The sequence below is a fragment of the Myxocyprinus asiaticus genome, chromosome 27 (genome assembly GCF_019703515.2).
Source record: "Myxocyprinus asiaticus isolate MX2 ecotype Aquarium Trade chromosome 27, UBuf_Myxa_2, whole genome shotgun sequence".
NCBI classification, from domain to species: Eukaryota; Metazoa; Chordata; class Actinopteri; order Cypriniformes; family Catostomidae; genus Myxocyprinus; species Myxocyprinus asiaticus.
Window position 1 is genome coordinate 46,063,455 of NC_059370.1, and position 17,500 is coordinate 46,080,954.

A 17,500-nucleotide genomic window follows, 5' to 3' on the forward strand; every position below is an offset into this window, starting at 1 on the left:
TTATATTTGTATGCCCAGGTCTAGATTACAATATAATGAAATGTATCCGATTACTAACACATTAATTTCAGACCCGTGCACCGAATAAAGAGCTGTTCAGGTCATCGTCCTGAAACTAAGAAGGCAGTTAGTGTTTTCAAGCCACGACTTCCCTCGGAAACTTCAATTCGATTTTATAATGGCAGTAAAGGATTTACAACTAAAATAAAGTCTTTGATTAAAATGACTTGAATCGCATGTTGCTCCAAGGTTACGAAATGGACCTTATTCACACTGACGAGGCTGTGCGAGATAGACAACAGTCTCTTCAACGGACTGTACTGCATTTTCTTATCATTCTGCAGACAAAACATTGATAAACTATCTGTCCAAGAACATTCAATACACTTACTGGGTTTGTGATCTAGGAGCTTTTTACCAGTAAAGATGCGCTAGCGTGAATAAGGTCTATAAGGTCTACAAGTACCACAAGCATGTGTACAGCAACAACAAAAACTCACAACTGGGGTGTGATTGTGTGTAATTTATTTTCCAGAAGAAAACATTAAATGCATTTCAAGTACAAGAGGGAACTCGTAGTGAATCAGGTGAATTAAGTGATGTCACAGCTGAACAGCTCTATTCTCAGAACTATAGAACTCAACACAGATTCACATCACAGTTTGATCACGGTGTTTATTACAGCAAAATAAGATTACAAAACATTATTTGATGAGTCTGATTTTGTCAGTGAGAACTTTAAACTTTGTGTTGTTGCTGATCTTCTTGTTGAACAGAGAGAGCAGCTCTTCTTCTGATCTGAAGTTTGTGTCTCCACTGAATGAATAATATGCAGTTAAAACCTGCAAAAACAGAAGTTCATAATCAATAATCATCATAACTGTCAGGGTTAGTTAGGCTCGGTTGGTTTAGAGGTTAGGTTTAGATACGGGTAAATGTGCCAAACCCAACAGCTGGTAGTGGTCTGGATATGACTACCAGTTCTCCAAGATAACTGACAGACATTCAACAAATAAACAGACTGGGGGTCTGGGTATCTCAGCGAGTATTGACGCTGACTATCACACCTGGAGTCGTGAGTTCAAATCCAGGTGTGCTGAGTGACTCCAGTCAGGTCTCCTAAGCAACCAAATTGCCCGGTTGCTAGGGAGGGTAGAGTCACATGGGGTAACCTCCTCGTGGTTGTGATTAGTGGTTCTCGCTCTCAATGGGGCGTGTGGTAAGTTGTGTGTGGATCGTGGAGAGTAGCATGAGCCTCCACATGCTGCGAGTCTCCGCGGTGTCATGCACAACGAGTCACGTGATAAGATGCGCGGATTGACGGTCTCAGAAGCGGAGGCAACTGAGACTTGTCCTCCACCACCCGGATTGAGGCGAGTAACCGCGCCACCACGAGGACCTACTAAGTAGTGGGAATTGGGCATTCCAAATTGGGAGAAAAGGGGATAAAATAAATTTTTTAAAAAATAAAATAAAAAGACCACATCCAACTCTATGTCAAAGTTCAACTCACTTTCTGACAGCAAGTCCTTCATCAGGCACGTCTCTTAAAACAGCTTTTATCATCCCTTTCCAATTAAACTTTCCTGTGACAGTTTTAAACAAACATTCAGACAAAAACTCGGGATGAGGTCATAAACACGTCTATCTTTGTGTGCTGCTTCATTATAACAACATCAAACATGCACAAAGAAACTGTGTTTTAAACACGGACGTCAGAGCACACAAACAATGAAGCACATCCTTCAATATACTGATGTCAGTGTCATATTCATTAACAAACAATCTCTTTAATTTTGTCACAGTCTGTCTCCCTCATGTTTCCTAGGACTCTTATTTTGAAGTGTTTCCCCCGGACTACGTTACCCAGTATGCACTGCCCTCATCACTGCCATCTGTTCCTGATTGTTCTCACCTGTTTTCCATTCCCTCATTAATTTTTATTTGTATAAATACCCTTTAGTTTTTGCATCCCTTTCTCAGTTTTTGTTTGTTGTTGTTTTGAGTTTCCGTTTGTTGTTTCACTGTCATCATTTTTATTAAAGCCTGCAAATAGTTCCTACATCTCCTGTCTCATCTCAACAACTACTCGTGACAGATTTATTTTTAATATATCAGATATTAAATCACTCTCTATCATTAATATCAGAGTGTCACAAGAAATCCATATTATTATTATTATTATTATTATTAAAGTATGAAATACCTCTGGAATTTGATTCAGACTCTGCCTCCTGATCCACTGACTCCTCCCCCTCCGGGTTAACACTCTCTGATTGGTCAGACTCTTCTTGTTCTGATCTCTTGTTTTTTTTGCTCATCTTTTCTCCGTTCTCTTCTCGTTTTCTCTTTTTGTCTCGTTTGTTTCTCGCAGGTGTTTTCTCCGTTCTGCTCGGAGATCTCCTCAGAACTCTTTTGTTTGTGTTTCTTCTCCCGTTTGCTTGAGTTGTTTTCTTCGTTCAGCTCAGCGGCAGCTCCGTTATTGAGGTTTGTTTGATTCTCAGTGGATCCGTCTCGTTCACTGAGTGTCGGATGGTTATTTTGACTGATGTCCTGCAGAACACTCACAATTATTGATCACTTTAGTTTCTCAGACAACACATTGTTAAACCAAATCATTCAAGACAACATGAACATCATTCAAACAGATATCTGTGAACTGAACCTCCAATGAATCACCACATTAGGCTTTTAGTTGACTATAATGTGAGTGATATATGTAGATTTGTTGTATGTTAGTCTAGTGAAAATGATCAGAGTCATGAAGCTCTTTCCACACTTACGCTGTTGGTGGCTGATGAGAAATCTCCCATACCTTCTCCACTAAATTGAGGTTGTGTATCTTCAGACTGTTCTTCATCCAATTCTACATCATGTGAACAAAACAGATGATTATAAAGAAGCACACCAACAGACTGCAGCAGCTCCATCATGTCTGTGTGAGATGTTCACCTGAAACTTTGCTCTCTTCCAGGGCACGTTATCGTACGAGCTGACCTGATCCAGAACCTGACGCAGTCTGGATTCAACGCCGGGTCTGTTCATGGCCTCCTGGATCCTCTGCAGAGGAACAGCAACAGAAACAGTGAGTGATTTCAAACTGAATCGAGAGAATCAGTTCAGACATTCACAAATGTTCAGCGTTTCTTCACCTGAATCCACTGCTGCTGCTTCATGTTGCCTTTATTGGCTTACATTTATTTCTGATCTTCGCTGATGCATTTGTTGTGGTTCTTGTAATCGTCGCCCCTGTGAACAAACACCAATACATCAGTCACACTCAACACACACCATCTAAACAACACATCTGCATAAACATCTAACCCGAAATCTTTCCCGCAGTCGATGCAGGACAACACCCGACATCCACAACACATCAGCACGTGTTTCTCCACTCGAGCTTTCTTCAACGACTCTCCACAGGCGTTACACATGAAGAACACCATCCTGAAGATCAGCTGATGATCCTGTAATGAACAGCACAACTGCAGTGTGTTTCTCCAGCACAGTCAGCGGATATTCTTATTCTTATAAGTATATACTGTAAATAGTATGCATCATAAATAACTGATATGCATGTTAACTGATTCCAGAAAAATGTAAGTCATTCAGTCAATAGACCTGAATTCTGATTGTGATGATCTCACTGTGATCATCTGATGAAGAACAGCAGCTCCTGATCTTCAGCACTCCAGTGGCTGATCTCTCAGACTGATCTTATGAACAGATGAATAACAGCAGCTGATCTCTCAGACTGATCTTATGAACAGACGAATAACAGCAGCTGATCTCTCAGACTGATCTTATGAACAGATGAATAACAGCAGCTGATCTCTCAGACTGATCTAATGAACAGATGAAGAACAGCAGATGATCTCTCAGACTGATCTAATGAACAGATGAAGAACAGCAGCTGATCTCTCAGACTGGTCTAATGAACAGATGAAGAACAGCAGCTGATCTCTCAGACTGGTCTTATGAACAGATGAATAACAGCAGCTGATCTCTCAGACTGATCTAATGAACAGATGAAGAACAGCAGCTGATCTCTCAGACTGATCTAATGAACAGATGAAGAACAGCAGTTGATCTCTCAGACTGATCTTATGAACAGATGAAGAACAGCAGCTGATCTCTCAGACTGATCTAATGAACAGATGAAGAACAGCAGCTGATCTCTCAGACTGATCTAATGAACAGATGAAGAACAGCAGCTGATCTCTCAGACTGATCTAATGAACAGATGAAGAACAGCAGCTGATCTCTCAGACTGATCTTATGAACAGATGAATAACAGCAGCTGATCTCTCAGACTGATCTTATGAACAGATGAAGAACAGCAGCTGATCTCTCAGACTGATCTAATGAACAGATGAAGACCAGCAGCTGATCTCTCAGACTGATCTAATGAACAGATGAAGAACAGCAGCTGATCACTCAGACTGATCTTATGAACAGATGAAGAACAGCAGCTGATCTCTCAGACTGATCTAATGAACAGATGAAGAACAGCAGCTGATCTCTCAGACTGATCTAATGAACAGATGAAGAACAGCAGCTGATCTCTCAGACTGATCTTATGAACAGATGAATAACAGCAGCTGATCTCTCAGACTGATCTTATGAACAGATGAAGAACAGCAGCTGATCTCTCAGACTGATCTAATGAACAGATGAAGACCAGCAGCTGATCTCTCAGACTGATCTAATGAACAGATGAAGAACAGCAGCTGATCACTCAGACTGATCTTATGAACAGATGAAGAACAGCAGCTGATCTCTCAGACTGATCTAATGAACACATGAAGAACAGCAGCTGATCTCTCAGACTGATCTTATGAACAGGTGAAGAACAGCAGCTGATCTCTCAGATTGATCTAATGAACAGATGAAGAACAGCAGCTGATCCCTCAGACTGACCTTATGAACAGATGAAGAACAGCAGCTGATCTCTCAGACTGATCTAATGAACAGATGAAGAACAGCAGCTGATCTCTCAGACTGATCTAATGAACAGATGAAGAACAGCAGCTGATCTCTCAGACTGATCTAATGAACAGATGAAGAACAGCAGCTGATCTCTCAGACTGATCTTATGAACAGATGAATAACAGCAGCTGATCTCTCAGACTGATCTTATGAACAGATGAATAACAGCAGCTGATCTCTCATCTAATGAACAGATGAAGAACAGCAGCTGATCTCTCAGACTGATCTAATGAACAGATGAAGAACAGCAGCTGATCTCTCAGACTGATCTTATGAACAGATGAAGAACAGCAGCTGATCTCTCAGACTGATCTTATGAACAGATGAAGAACAGCAGCTGATCTCTCAGACTGATCTTATGAACAGATGAATAACAGCAGCTGATCTCTCAGACTGATCTTATGAACAGATGAATAACAGCAGCTGATCTCTCAGACTGATCTAATGAACAGATGAAGAACAGCAGCTGATCTCTCAGACTGATCTAATGAACAGATGAAGAACAGCAGCTGATCTCTCAGACTGATCTTATGAACAGATGAAGAACAGCAGCTGATCTCTCATCTAATGAACAGATGAAGAACAGCAGCTGATCTCTCAGACTGATCTTATGAACAGATGAATAACAGCATGAAACAACACAAACTGATTCCAGTTGATTTGGTTCTCTTGATCTCCGTCTTTCAATCACACCAGACACGTGTCACATGTGTGCTGGAGGGAGAACACCATTCAGTAGTGATCATCCCTATGCACTATTCCCTTCGAAGACTTTTCCATACACTGTGAGATATGAAAGGTTAAAAGATGTGGGGCTCAAAAATTAGGGTAATTCGGAACTCACTTTTGAAGTCATTTTTATTGGAAATTCTGTCTGACTCGATCTTACAGCATGACTATCATGATTGTTCTCCCTTCAAAGTGCCCTTCGGAGGGTGATTAATCCCGTTTGGAACACAGTCTGAAAGAAACTCGTAAAGCGGAAGTTTACAAAAGGGAACTAAACATGTGAAATGTACAATTGTCTAAGAAAATAGTTTCGGGAAATGGCACTGAATATTTAAACACAAATAATAAAACTTATAGGACAATTCCGTATAAGGTGAATTTTTAAACAAATAAACAATCATCAACTATAACATAATATATTTTATAAAGTCCAACAACATTATACAAATTCGAAGAAATTTATACATATCACTGTTGTATTATATTATATTATTTATTTTTCTTTATGTTTATTATTTTATTCTTAATTCGCTGCGCAACGGCTCTTATTTTGTAGAAGGACGTGACGTCATTTTGTCCGGTGCCTGTTCATCCGAATGAAAGGTGAGCGCGACTCTTATAAATCTGTTTTATTCTTCAGAAACACACTCACACACACACACACACATATACACGGACCATAGCAGCACACAATACACTCATCTACACTACATCTGATCGAGAGCGTCACATCAGCAGTAGTTATGAGTGTGAGGGCAATTTTGTCATGGCTGGTCAACACACATACACACACATACACTCACTCACTCTCTCTCTCTCTCTCACACACACACACATACACACATACACTCACTCACTCTCTCTCTCTCTCTCTCACACACACACATACACACATACACTCACTCACTCTCTCTCTCTCTCTCTCTCACACACACACACATACACTCACTCACTCTCTCTCTCTCTCTCTCTCTCACACACACACACACATACACTCACTCACTCTCTCTCTCTCTCTCACATACACACATACACTCACTCACTCTCTCTCTCTCACACACACACACACATACACTCTCTCTCTCACACACACACACACACACACACACACACACACACACACTCACTCTCTCTCTCTCTCTCTCTCACACACACACACACATGCAGTCATGATATTGACAGTGTTGAATGACAACATCTTTTAAAGAACACATGAAATAAACATTAGATTATATATATATATAAATATTTCATGTGTTTTTCTTTGAGTTAATCTTTATGCTAGTGTACTGCTAACAGTTGACAAAATTATTTCTGCAGATACATGCATGTTTCTTTTCCAGGAAAATAGACTAAAAGTATTGATGACATCATCTTGCACTCTTAGAAATCTTTGTCCAATCAAATGTTGTATAGCAGGGGCGAATCTAGGATTTCAATCTTAGGGGGGCTCAGCCCCCAATGACACTTCATACGTGTACATTTCATGTATTCCAGTCTGCATTAAATGCTGATTTCATTTTTAACTGTGTTAACATCATTCAAGCTAGCCATCTAATATTCATTCAGAATATTGTAATTTTCTATAATAAACATGTTTGAAGAACATAGACTAAACATATATGATTGTAACAGTCTAATGATTGGCAGCATGTTTCATCTGTCGTGACCATTTCTTTTGTTCTATATTTATTTCCAAAAATGGAATACTTTACAATAATGTTGCATTTGTTCATATTAGTTCATTAATTAGATATCATTAACTAACAGTGAACAAGGTTTTCACAGCATTTCATAATCTTGGTACAATCATTCATTGTTAGTTGATAATGCATTAACTTATGTTAACAAATACCATTTATCATTTCAAACATGTATGACGTAGTGTTAAGATTAATAAGTGCTGACGTTTATTCTTTATGTCATTAACTAATGTTAAGACAACTTTACTGTAAAGAGTTATCACAGAAATGATAGAAAATGAATCAATCGTTTTGCATCTTCTGTGGGTTTTGAAGTTATATCAAACACCATAAAAACATTATTCAAATAAAATCATATTTATTTAGTGCAGTGAATGATGATGTTTCTCTCAGATTTCTTCAGGGATCTGTTCAGTAACAGGTTTTGGATATCACACCTTTTAACCAGTAGATGGCAACAAATGAATGTGTTAAACCATTAATTAAGCCCTGAGTCAAACAAGTCAAATTATAATTTATTCAAATGTGCATCATAAGTGTTTTCCCACAAATGACAACAAATCTATCGTTTCGTGAACTGCTGTGCATGAATATAGAAATAGACAACAATATATGCCTAAAAATAATAATAAGTGATTCAGTCATTATGATGTCATCTTTTACTCATAGTTCATCCAGCCCTTGTTAAACGAGATTACTGAACTAAACGACATGCCGCCTCTCCTTCAGTCTGCCAACAGATCCAGATCTTCACACGTTCATGAATGAGATGACTGGTTCATTATATTGTATTATTATTTATATATTTTTAGGGGGGCTGAGATGAGGTGTATCAAAGCCTATGCTCTGTAGAATGAGAATGCCCGCTCTGATGCCACCTGCCTCTGACTAGATCATGTTTATGTATGAGTTCAGACTGGCATACTACCCTGATCATATGACAGCACATGGGTTTATAGAGCAGAAGTAGTAACAGTAGTGTTGTGATTGTATGCAGATGGAGTGTTTGAGCAGTCACAGTGTGTATGTGCTGCAGCAGCTGCAGGAGCAGCGCATTCAGGGTCTGCTGTGTGACTGTATGCTGGTGGTGAAGGCCGTCTGTTTTAAAGCACATAAGAACGTACTGGCAGCGTTCAGTGCATACTTCAGGTAACATGTCTGAACCGTACTGATCTAATGTGTAGTATACAGTGTGTTAATCTCTCTCTCTCTCTGATCAGATCTCTGTTCCAGAACAGTCCAGCGCAGAAGAACGATGTGTTTCACCTGAGCATTCAGGATGTGAGCGGCATCGGGCAGATTCTGGATTATATGTACACGTCACACCTGGAGCTGAACCAGGACAATGTTCACACACTGATGGAGATTGCACAGTGTCTGCAGGTCACACACACACACACACACACACACACACACACACACGTTAACAGTATACAGCATATTTAAAGGAATATTCTAGGTTCAAAACAAGTTAAGCTCAATAAAACTAGGCTTCAATTTCTTTCAGTAAAATAAAATAATGATTGGTTTCTGTTGTTTTTTTGGGTGAAATGTTTGTGTGTCGTCAGGTGTCTAATGTTCTGAACATGTGTCACGCGTTCCTGAAGCCGTGCGTCACAGCGGATGCGTCGTTCTCTCTGTCTGCTGATGTCACTCATGATCAGGACTGTGTGTTTGGCGGATCTTTATCTTCAGATGTGGATCTTATTCGCCACTGCCGACCAGTACAAACGATCACAGCCGGCTCCGCCCCTTAGCAACACGCCGCTAGAGACAGACGGCGCGGCACAGACGGACCGCCAGCCGCTACACGGATACAAACTCAGAAACTTCTACACCAAACAGTATTTCAAACAGAACGCCGCTCAGAACTTCAGTCAGAACATCGGACCGAGTGTCACGGAGGAACAGTTTAACGCAAACGCCGTCAACCAATCACTGCCACCGAACCAAACGCACGCAGCCAATCCCATGACAGACCCTGAGCCCGTGGCCCCGCCCACTCCTCGCGTTCTGCGTCCTAAAAAAGCCGTTTACCTGAAGAAGTTCAACTACCTGCGCTCGCACGTCAGTGTGGAAGATGACTTTCATGAACAACAGGTGGCGCCGCTGACAAACCCCGCCCACAGCGGCACAGACACGCCCACAGACCACTTGACCACTGACCCTATTGAGACCGTGACCTCTGACCTTGCGGAGGTGTCCGAGACGACACCTGCAGCGGAGCCTAATGACCTTGAGTCGAGGGGTCACAGTGAGAGGTCAGAGGTCAGCAGCAGTAATAAGTATTGTTGTGAGGTTTGTGGAAAGACGTTCAAACATCCGAGTAACCTCGAGCTACACAAGCGCTCACACACAGGTGACAGTTTGTTTACACGCACAGCTCGTATTTCAGCCCAAAATCAACAGAAAGCAGAAATTATATTTTACATAAAGAAAACTAACCAGTGTGATTTTTGTTTGCCATATTTTACCCCCAAATTCTGTAATTGTTATTGTGAGTGGTGATTCTCATTACTGTAGTGCAGGGTCAGAAATAATGCCACATAATCAATCCCTCGATTTAGGCCGAATTACACATATGATTGTATAATCAGCAGATGTTGATTGAATTTACACATAAGAGACAAAAAAACATTCTCAATCTTGAATTAATGTTAAATGATTAAATGTAGTTTTTATTTGTATTAATATAAAATGCTGAAAATCGAATGCTGGGGCTAATAATGGGTAACACACGTCCCTCAGTTCTAATCACATGTATGTGTTTAACTGTCCTGGAAACAGTGGCACAGACTTTTGTTCTTTCTGTTGTTTTGTGCTGAAAAATGAGCTCGATTGGTTGAAATGTTTATTCGTGTAATACATGTGAGTTCTGCACTTTAATAAAAGATGGATTAAACCAGCTGTTCTGTTAAACAGGTGAGAAACCGTTTCAGTGCAACGAGTGTGGGAAATCTTTCTCACAGGTGAGATCAGACAAAACTCATGTTCCTCTTTCAACAGCTGTTCAGATCTGACACAGATTCATGTGTGTGTGTCTGTTTGTGTGTGTGTGTCTGTGTGTGTGTCTGTTTGTGTGTGTGTGTCTGTGTGTCTGTTTGTGTGTGTGTGTCTGTTTGTGTGTGTGTGTGTGTGTGTGTGTGTGTCTGTGTCTGTTTGTGTGTGGTGTGTCTGTTTGTGTGTCTGTTTGTGTGTGTGTGTGTGTGTGTGTTTGTGTGTGTGTGTCTGTGTCTGTTTGTGTGTGGTGTGTCTGTTTGTGTGTCTGTTTGTGTATGTGTGGTGTGTCTGTGTCTGTTTGTGTGTGTGTGTGTGTGTGTGTGTGTGTGTGTGTGTGTCTGTTTGTGTGTGGTGTGTCTGTTTGTGTGTCTGTTTGTGTGTGTGTGGTGTGTCTGTGTCTGTGTCTGTTTGTGTGTGTGTGTGTGTGTGTGTGTGTTTGTGTGTGTGTGTGTGTGTGTGTGTTTGTGTGTGTGTGTGTGTGTCTGTGTGTGTGTGTCTGTGTCTGTTTGTGTGTGGTGTGTCTGTTTGTGTGTCTGTTTGTGTGTCTGTTTGTGTGTGTCTGTGTGTGTGTGTGTCTGTGTGTGTGTCTGTTTGTGTGTGTGTGTCTGTGTGTGTGTCTGTTTGTGTGTGTGTGTCTGTGTGTCTGTGTCTGTGTCTGTTTGTGTGTGTGTGTCTGTGTGTGTGTCTGTTTGTGTGTGTGTGGTGTGTCTGTGTCTGTGTCTGTTTGTGTGTGTGTGTGTGTGTGTGTGTGTGTGTGTCTGTGTCTGTTTGTGTGTGGTGTGTCTGTTTGTGTGTCTGTTTGTGTGTGTGTGGTGTGTCTGTGTCTGTGTCTGTTTGTGTGTGTGTGTGTGTGTGTGTGTGTTTTGTGTGTGTGTGTGTGTGTGTGTGTTTGTGTGTGTGTGTGTGTGTCTGTGTGTGTGTGTCTGTGTCTGTTTGTGTGTGGTGTGTCTGTTTGTGTGTCTGTTTGTGTGTCTGTTTGTGTGTGTCTGTGTGTGTGTGTGTCTGTTTGTGTGTCTGTTTGTGTGGTGTGTCTGTTTGTGTGTGTCTGTCTGTCTGTGTGTGTGTCTGTGTGTGTGTGTGTCTGTTTGTGTGTGTGTGTCTGTGTCTGTGTCTGTTTGTGTGTGTGTGTGTGTGGTGTGTCTGTTTGTGTGTCTGTTTGTTTGTGTGTGTTTGTGTGTATGTATCTGTTTGTGTCTGTTTGTGTGTGTGTTTGTGTGTAAGTATCTGTTTGTGTTTGTTTGTGTGTGTCTGTTTGTGTGTAAGTATCTGTTTGTGTTTGTTTGTGTGTGTCTGTTTGTTTGTGTGTATGTGTCTGTTTGTGTTTGTTTGTGTGTATGTGGTGTGTCTGTTTGTGTTTCTGTTTGTGTGTATGTTTGTTTGTGTTTGTAGGCAGGAAATCTTCAGACTCATTTACGGCGTCATTCTGGAGAGAAACCGTACATCTGTGAGCTCTGCGGGAAGAGGTATCTCAGCTGTGTGTGTGTATGTGTGTGTGTGTGTTATGAATACAGTATGTTACTGTAAAGATGAGAATAAGATTAAGACACTCTCTGTGTCCTATATAGTATGCTAAAAGCAGTATGCCAATGTCTGAATCCTCAGTATTCATAAAAGAGTATTTTTTGAGATGTTTGTGTGGTTCAGTTTTGCAGCGTCAGGAGACGTTCAGCGTCACATCCTCGTACATTCAGGAGCGCGACCGCATCTGTGTGATATCTGTGGACGAGGTGAGAAACATTACAGCAGCGATATTAAAAATAAATCATGTTTTCATGTATGTGTGAATTAAACGTGTGTGTGTGTGTGTCAGGATTCAGCAACTTCAGTAATCTGAAGGAACACAAGAAAACTCACAGCACAGACAAAGAGTTCGTCTGCGATCAGTGCGGGAAATCATTTAACATGCAGAGAAAACTCTTCAAACACAAACTCAGACACACGGGAGAGAAACCGTACTGCTGTCAGACCTGCGGTGAGCACAACACACACCGGGGCTAGTTGTCACACAGAAAAGTTCAAATGCTCAAATGTGTTTTTGTATGTTGTTTAAAGGTGCAGTATACATATATGTATAAATGTATTGTTTACCTTTGTAAAGGAATAATTCATCCCTGAAATGAAAATTATGTCATCATTTACTCACCCCCATGTCGTTCCAAACCCGTATGACTGACTTTCTTCTGTGGAACGCAAAAACACCATAATAGTAACAAAAGTAGTCGTGACCAAAAACACTCAATGACTCTGTGCTCTTTTACAGTAAGTGTATTTCAGAAAATAAAAACAATATGTAAATGTGTGTGTGTGCAGGCAAGTGTTTCGCGGGCTCCGGTGATCTCCAGCGTCATGTGCGTTCACACACAGGTGAGCGTCCGTATGTGTGTGACACGTGCGGGAAAAGTTTCACACGCACCGCAGTCCTGCGCAGACACCGCAGCTCTCACTGCAGTCCCACAGACGTCTGCGCAGACACGGCAGGACCTCAATCCAGCGTCAGCTCACCTGCGTCTGCGCAGCCGGACCCTCCTCCCCCTCTCTCTAAACCTGCGTTCAGCTGCGCATCTCTGCAGACTCCTCCCACTCACCTCTACAGAGCGTCTGTGGGTCTGTGCAGCAGTGGAGCACTGTGGGGGCGGGCCATGAAGACACTGCAGAGTGACACCGACCAATGACAGTCCGAGTCTGTGCTGGATTCAGCCAATCAGATGCTGCGATGTTCACTTTCATTCCTTGTGTGTAAAACTATCAGGATTTTTCTCAGGGATTCTTTTCTGTTTTTCACTCAGTTAGATGTAATTTATTCATACAGTAGAAATACTAATGAAATACTTATTTCTTTTCAAACTTGTGCATTCATTTTTGTTCTCCAGAAAATATTGAGATGTTTAAGTTTTAAATAAGAATAATTAGCGCCGTTCACCTGGTCATGTGATGATGGAAAGTTGCACACAATCTTACACAAAACAGCAAGACAGTTTTACTCTTAAATGTTCTTGACATTTGCTCATCTTCAAGCAGCTGTGACTAGTATGTACATTACTGTATGACATTTAAAGAGACAGTTCACTCAAAATGAAGATTCTGTCATCATTTACTCACACTCATGTTGTTCCAAACACGTATGACTTTCTTCTGTGGAACATGAAAGAAGAATTATTGCAAGATTTTCCACGACTCTTCATGTGCAAAGTTTGAATCCGATGGATTGTAAAGAGCTGTGGTGCGGTGTGCACATATGATCAGCACATATGAGAGCTGCTGGTTTGAATCTGACCTGATAGCATCCTTACTGTCCCGTCTACACGACACCTCAAATAAAATTATATAAAATAAAAAACACCTGAGGCTGTGTTACAGTGATTTTACCTCTGGTTACCCTTACAAAAATCTACAGTTCTGGCAATCTTGCCGCAAATGTACTCATTATTTTCACATGCAAATGAGTTTGTGATTTGCCGCAAGTTATTGCCATGAGTAAAGTACACCTGCAGCAAACCTTTAGCATCAATGGACAATATGCTGCTACTGGCAAACCTGTGGCAACAATGAAGAGTTTGCCGCTAAGCACATTTGTATATGAAAATAAGGGCCCAAACATACTTCACTTAAGTACGCAAATAAAGACTTGAACACTTCACCAATGCATGGTCCCATTGTACATACATACATACATACATACATACATGAGCTCTTGCGTTGCTCTGGTGGTTACAGACCTCAGACCACAAGGGGGCAAAAGAGTTTTTTAGGCGCCACGAAACCAGATGTGTAGTCAACGTGTGGACAATTGAGGAGTGTGTGCTTTTGTATTTGCTGAAAAGACGACAGCTAAATATGTTTGTATCATCTAACTTGTTCGACAAGACTCTCCTCAAATTGCTGCTCTGCCATGACAGTTTGTTTTTTCCTCCCCAATTTGGAATGCCCAATTCCCAATGCGCTCTAAGTCCTCGTGGTGGCGTAGTGACTCGCCTCAATCCGGGTGGTGGAGAACGAATCTCAGTTGCCTCCGCATCTGAGACCGTCAATCTGCGCATCTTATCACGTGACTTGTTGAGTGTGTTACCATGGAGACCTAGCGCATGTGGAGGCTTCACGCTATTCTCTGCGGCATCCACGCACAACTCACCACACGCCCCACCGAGAGAGAGAACCACATTATAGCGACCACGAGGAGGTTACCCCATGTGACTCTACCCTCCCTAGCAACTGGGCCAATTTGGTTGCTTAGGAGACCTGGCTGGAGTCACTCAGCACACCCTGGATTCAAATTCGTGACTCCAGGTGTGATAGTCAGCATCAATACTCACTGAGATACCCAGACCCCCCGCCATGACATTTGTTGATTGAAAGAAGAAAATCCGCTGTAGCGCCCCTTGTGGCAACGTTGAGAATGCAGTGCGTACTTGCGTTTGATTATGAATTGCGCTCGGACTCACTGCACAACGCAATGACGCACGAGGCCAAGCTTGTTTAGCAAGGTGCGTCTGCGTTCACATACTTGCGTACAGGTGCATCCCAATGCAACAAGAAGTGTACTATGGGTACCCGGATGATGCACTTTTTCAACTGTCAAAACAGAGTGTGGCATGTCGGACAGGTTGTGCACTCAGCGCATGCGTCTTGCTGTACATAGCGGAAGGGGCGGAGTTACCGGCAGTGATGGTGATCTGGCAAAACAATTGTAAATAATGGAGAATGACAACTAGCGAAACTTCTGTTAAGACAACACCTTACAAAAGTGAGTTAAACGCTTCACCATCGTACCATGCTGTGTGAATATGTATATTATTGAGAAGTGTTAAACTGAGGGTGGGTAACGCAACACTTCACGTCACTTCCATCAGCTGTTAAACGGCGAATGCTTCTGTGTAGTAAAAAACATTAAGTGTTCCATTTGGGACAGTACTACACTATACAGCATAGTCTATTTTATAAGTGCATAGTGTGTCATTTGGGACTGTTTGTGGTTGCCAAGCAACACGACAACCTGCTACATAAATACAGAACGTGCGCTTGTGGTGTGTTTGTTGTTTACAAATATTATAATGACTTTAAATGTGACTCATCCAATCAGAACTGAGTCAGAACTATCCGTGTTATATTATAATAAAAAACAGACAAAGTGTTTACATTGAGAAGCGTTTATTGAATGTTATTAATTTTACATGTTGCACATTCAGATGGTATGATTAGATTGGGTGCTGTAGTGACTCTTTCATCCACTAGAGGACGCAGCACACACACACACACACAGATGTGTCATGTGATATTAGCGTGTGTGAGAGCATCAGTTCATCCATCATACCAGTCAAGAAACAGCAGTGAGAACGAGCACATGACCAGAAAGAAGAGAATCCACACACGGAAACCAGCGTTGTTCTTTATCGCCTGAGAAACACACACACACACACATTTATCATCATTCAGCAGAAAAGAGTTTCACATATGAAGGTGAAATAATGCTTAAATGATTTGCGTGCACAGAGTAATATTTGTGAAAGTGTAATAATAAACTACACGCACACAGAAGGTTTTGTAAAGGTGTAAATTAAGATTCAAGCGTAAGAAACAAATATTAGCAATACTTTAATGCTTTGCTTAAGTGTACTTTATGTTTGTGAATCTGTCATTTTGTTTTTACCACAAAGTAAATGTGGTGTGTATTCTTCTGACTTCCTTTTTGTTTGCACTTACACTTTTGTCACTGATTATGCACCTAAACACGGCCAGAAACACTGCAAACCCATTCATCCACCCTTCAATCCGCCACCCACCCATCCATCCACCCTTCAATCCGACACCCATCCATCCATCCACCCGTCCGCCACCCACCCATCCATCCGCCATCCATCCACCCACCCATCTGCCATCCGCCATCCATCCATCCACCCACCCACCCATCTGCCATCCGCCATCCATCCATCCATCCACCCTTCAATCCGCCACCCATCCATCCACCCTTCAATCCGCCACCCATCCATCCACCCTTCAGTCCGCCACCCACCCATCCATCCATCCACCCTTCAGTCCGCCACCCACCCATCCATCCACCCTTCAGTCCGCCACCCACCCATCCATCCACCCTTCAATCCAACACCCACCCACCCATCCATCCACCCACCCATCTGTCCGCCATCCACCCATCCATCCGCCATCCACCCACCCATCCATCCATCCATCCATCCCTGCACCCACCCATCCGCCATCCATCCCTGCACCCACCCATCCGCCATCCATCCCTCCACCCACCATCCATCCATCCCTCCATCCGCCATCCATCCATCCATCCGCCATTCGTCCACCCATCCATCATCCGCCATCCATCCGCCACCCATCCACTCACCCATCATCCATCCATCCACCCACTCATCCTTCCGTCACCCATCCATCCACCCACCCTTCTGCCACCCATCCGTCCACCCACCATCCATCCACCCACCCATCCGCTATTCACCTTCACCCGCTGTTAAAAATACTAAATATAAGTATGTTGTATGTATGTAGGTAAGAAGTATTGTGTACGTGTAATTAAGGAAGTGTGTGTGTGTTTTTGTCACCTCTCGAATGTCCTCGTTTCCTTCTTTGACATTTTCTGTTGCACCAACAACCAGATGATGAATGCTGTCAATCTCAGTCTCCTAACACACACACACACACACACGGTTCAGCTCTGATGAATGACTGATTTTAAATGATTTATTATGGAGTGTCAGTGATGTTCTGACCTGCTCAAGAACTTTCTCAGCAAAGATCTCCTGCAGACGAGAAATTTCAACCACTTTCCCTTCAATCTGCCTAAAATCCACATCAATAATGAACATGAACAATAACATCAGCGTCATGTTGTGCTTTAAATCTAATAATGTAAACAGGAGAACATAATGACTATCAGTAATACAGTGTGCATGTGTGTGTGTCACCTGACTTCATCCAGTAAACTGTTCATCTCTCCGACCAACCGCTGATTCTCCTGCTCAAACTGACACACACAGATCATGTGATCACACAACATCACTTTACACATTACATGTTTTTCACAGCAGCTCAGTGTTTTTCTTCAGACTGAGATTAATATG

The 17,500-nt window shown here is 42.1% G+C and overlaps 3 protein-coding genes across 3 annotated transcripts in view; 1 reads left to right on the plus strand and 2 right to left on the minus strand.

Moving 5' to 3' along the window:
- Window positions 1-523: 523 nt before the first annotated feature.
- Window positions 524-5,668, minus strand: lyar (Ly1 antibody reactive homolog (mouse)). The gene is given in 8 exon segments (XM_051658515.1): window positions 524-842; window positions 2,207-2,553; window positions 2,784-2,866; window positions 2,953-3,060; window positions 3,153-3,249; window positions 3,325-3,467; window positions 3,622-4,748; window positions 4,921-5,668. Coding segments are annotated over 5 exon segments (504 nt in total). The 5' UTR covers window positions 3,447-3,467; window positions 3,622-4,748; window positions 4,921-5,668; the 3' UTR covers window positions 524-842; window positions 2,207-2,459.
- A 611-nt stretch (window positions 5,669-6,279) lies between these two features.
- Window positions 6,280-13,758, plus strand: zbtb49 (zinc finger and BTB domain containing 49). Its single transcript, XM_051658522.1, is given in 10 exon segments — window positions 6,280-6,321; window positions 8,419-8,570; window positions 8,642-8,804; window positions 8,990-9,161; window positions 9,163-9,780; window positions 10,344-10,390; window positions 11,811-11,884; window positions 12,066-12,148; window positions 12,232-12,393; window positions 12,732-13,758. Coding segments are annotated over 9 exon segments (1,833 nt in total). The 5' UTR covers window positions 6,280-6,321; the 3' UTR covers window positions 13,094-13,758.
- Window positions 13,759-15,542: 1,784 nt separating this feature from the next.
- The window catches only part of stx18 (syntaxin 18), a 19,562-nt gene continuing 17,604 nt past the window's right edge, over window positions 15,543-17,500 (minus strand). The window contains exons 8-11 of the mRNA XM_051658487.1: window positions 17,345-17,403; window positions 17,150-17,219; window positions 16,982-17,062; window positions 15,543-15,812 (exon numbers count right to left, since the gene is read on the minus strand). Coding sequence (XP_051514447.1) covers window positions 15,717-15,812; window positions 16,982-17,062; window positions 17,150-17,219; window positions 17,345-17,403 — 306 coding nt within the window. The 3' untranslated portion in view covers window positions 15,543-15,716. The remainder of the gene's footprint in view (window positions 15,813-16,981; window positions 17,063-17,149; window positions 17,220-17,344; window positions 17,404-17,500) is intronic.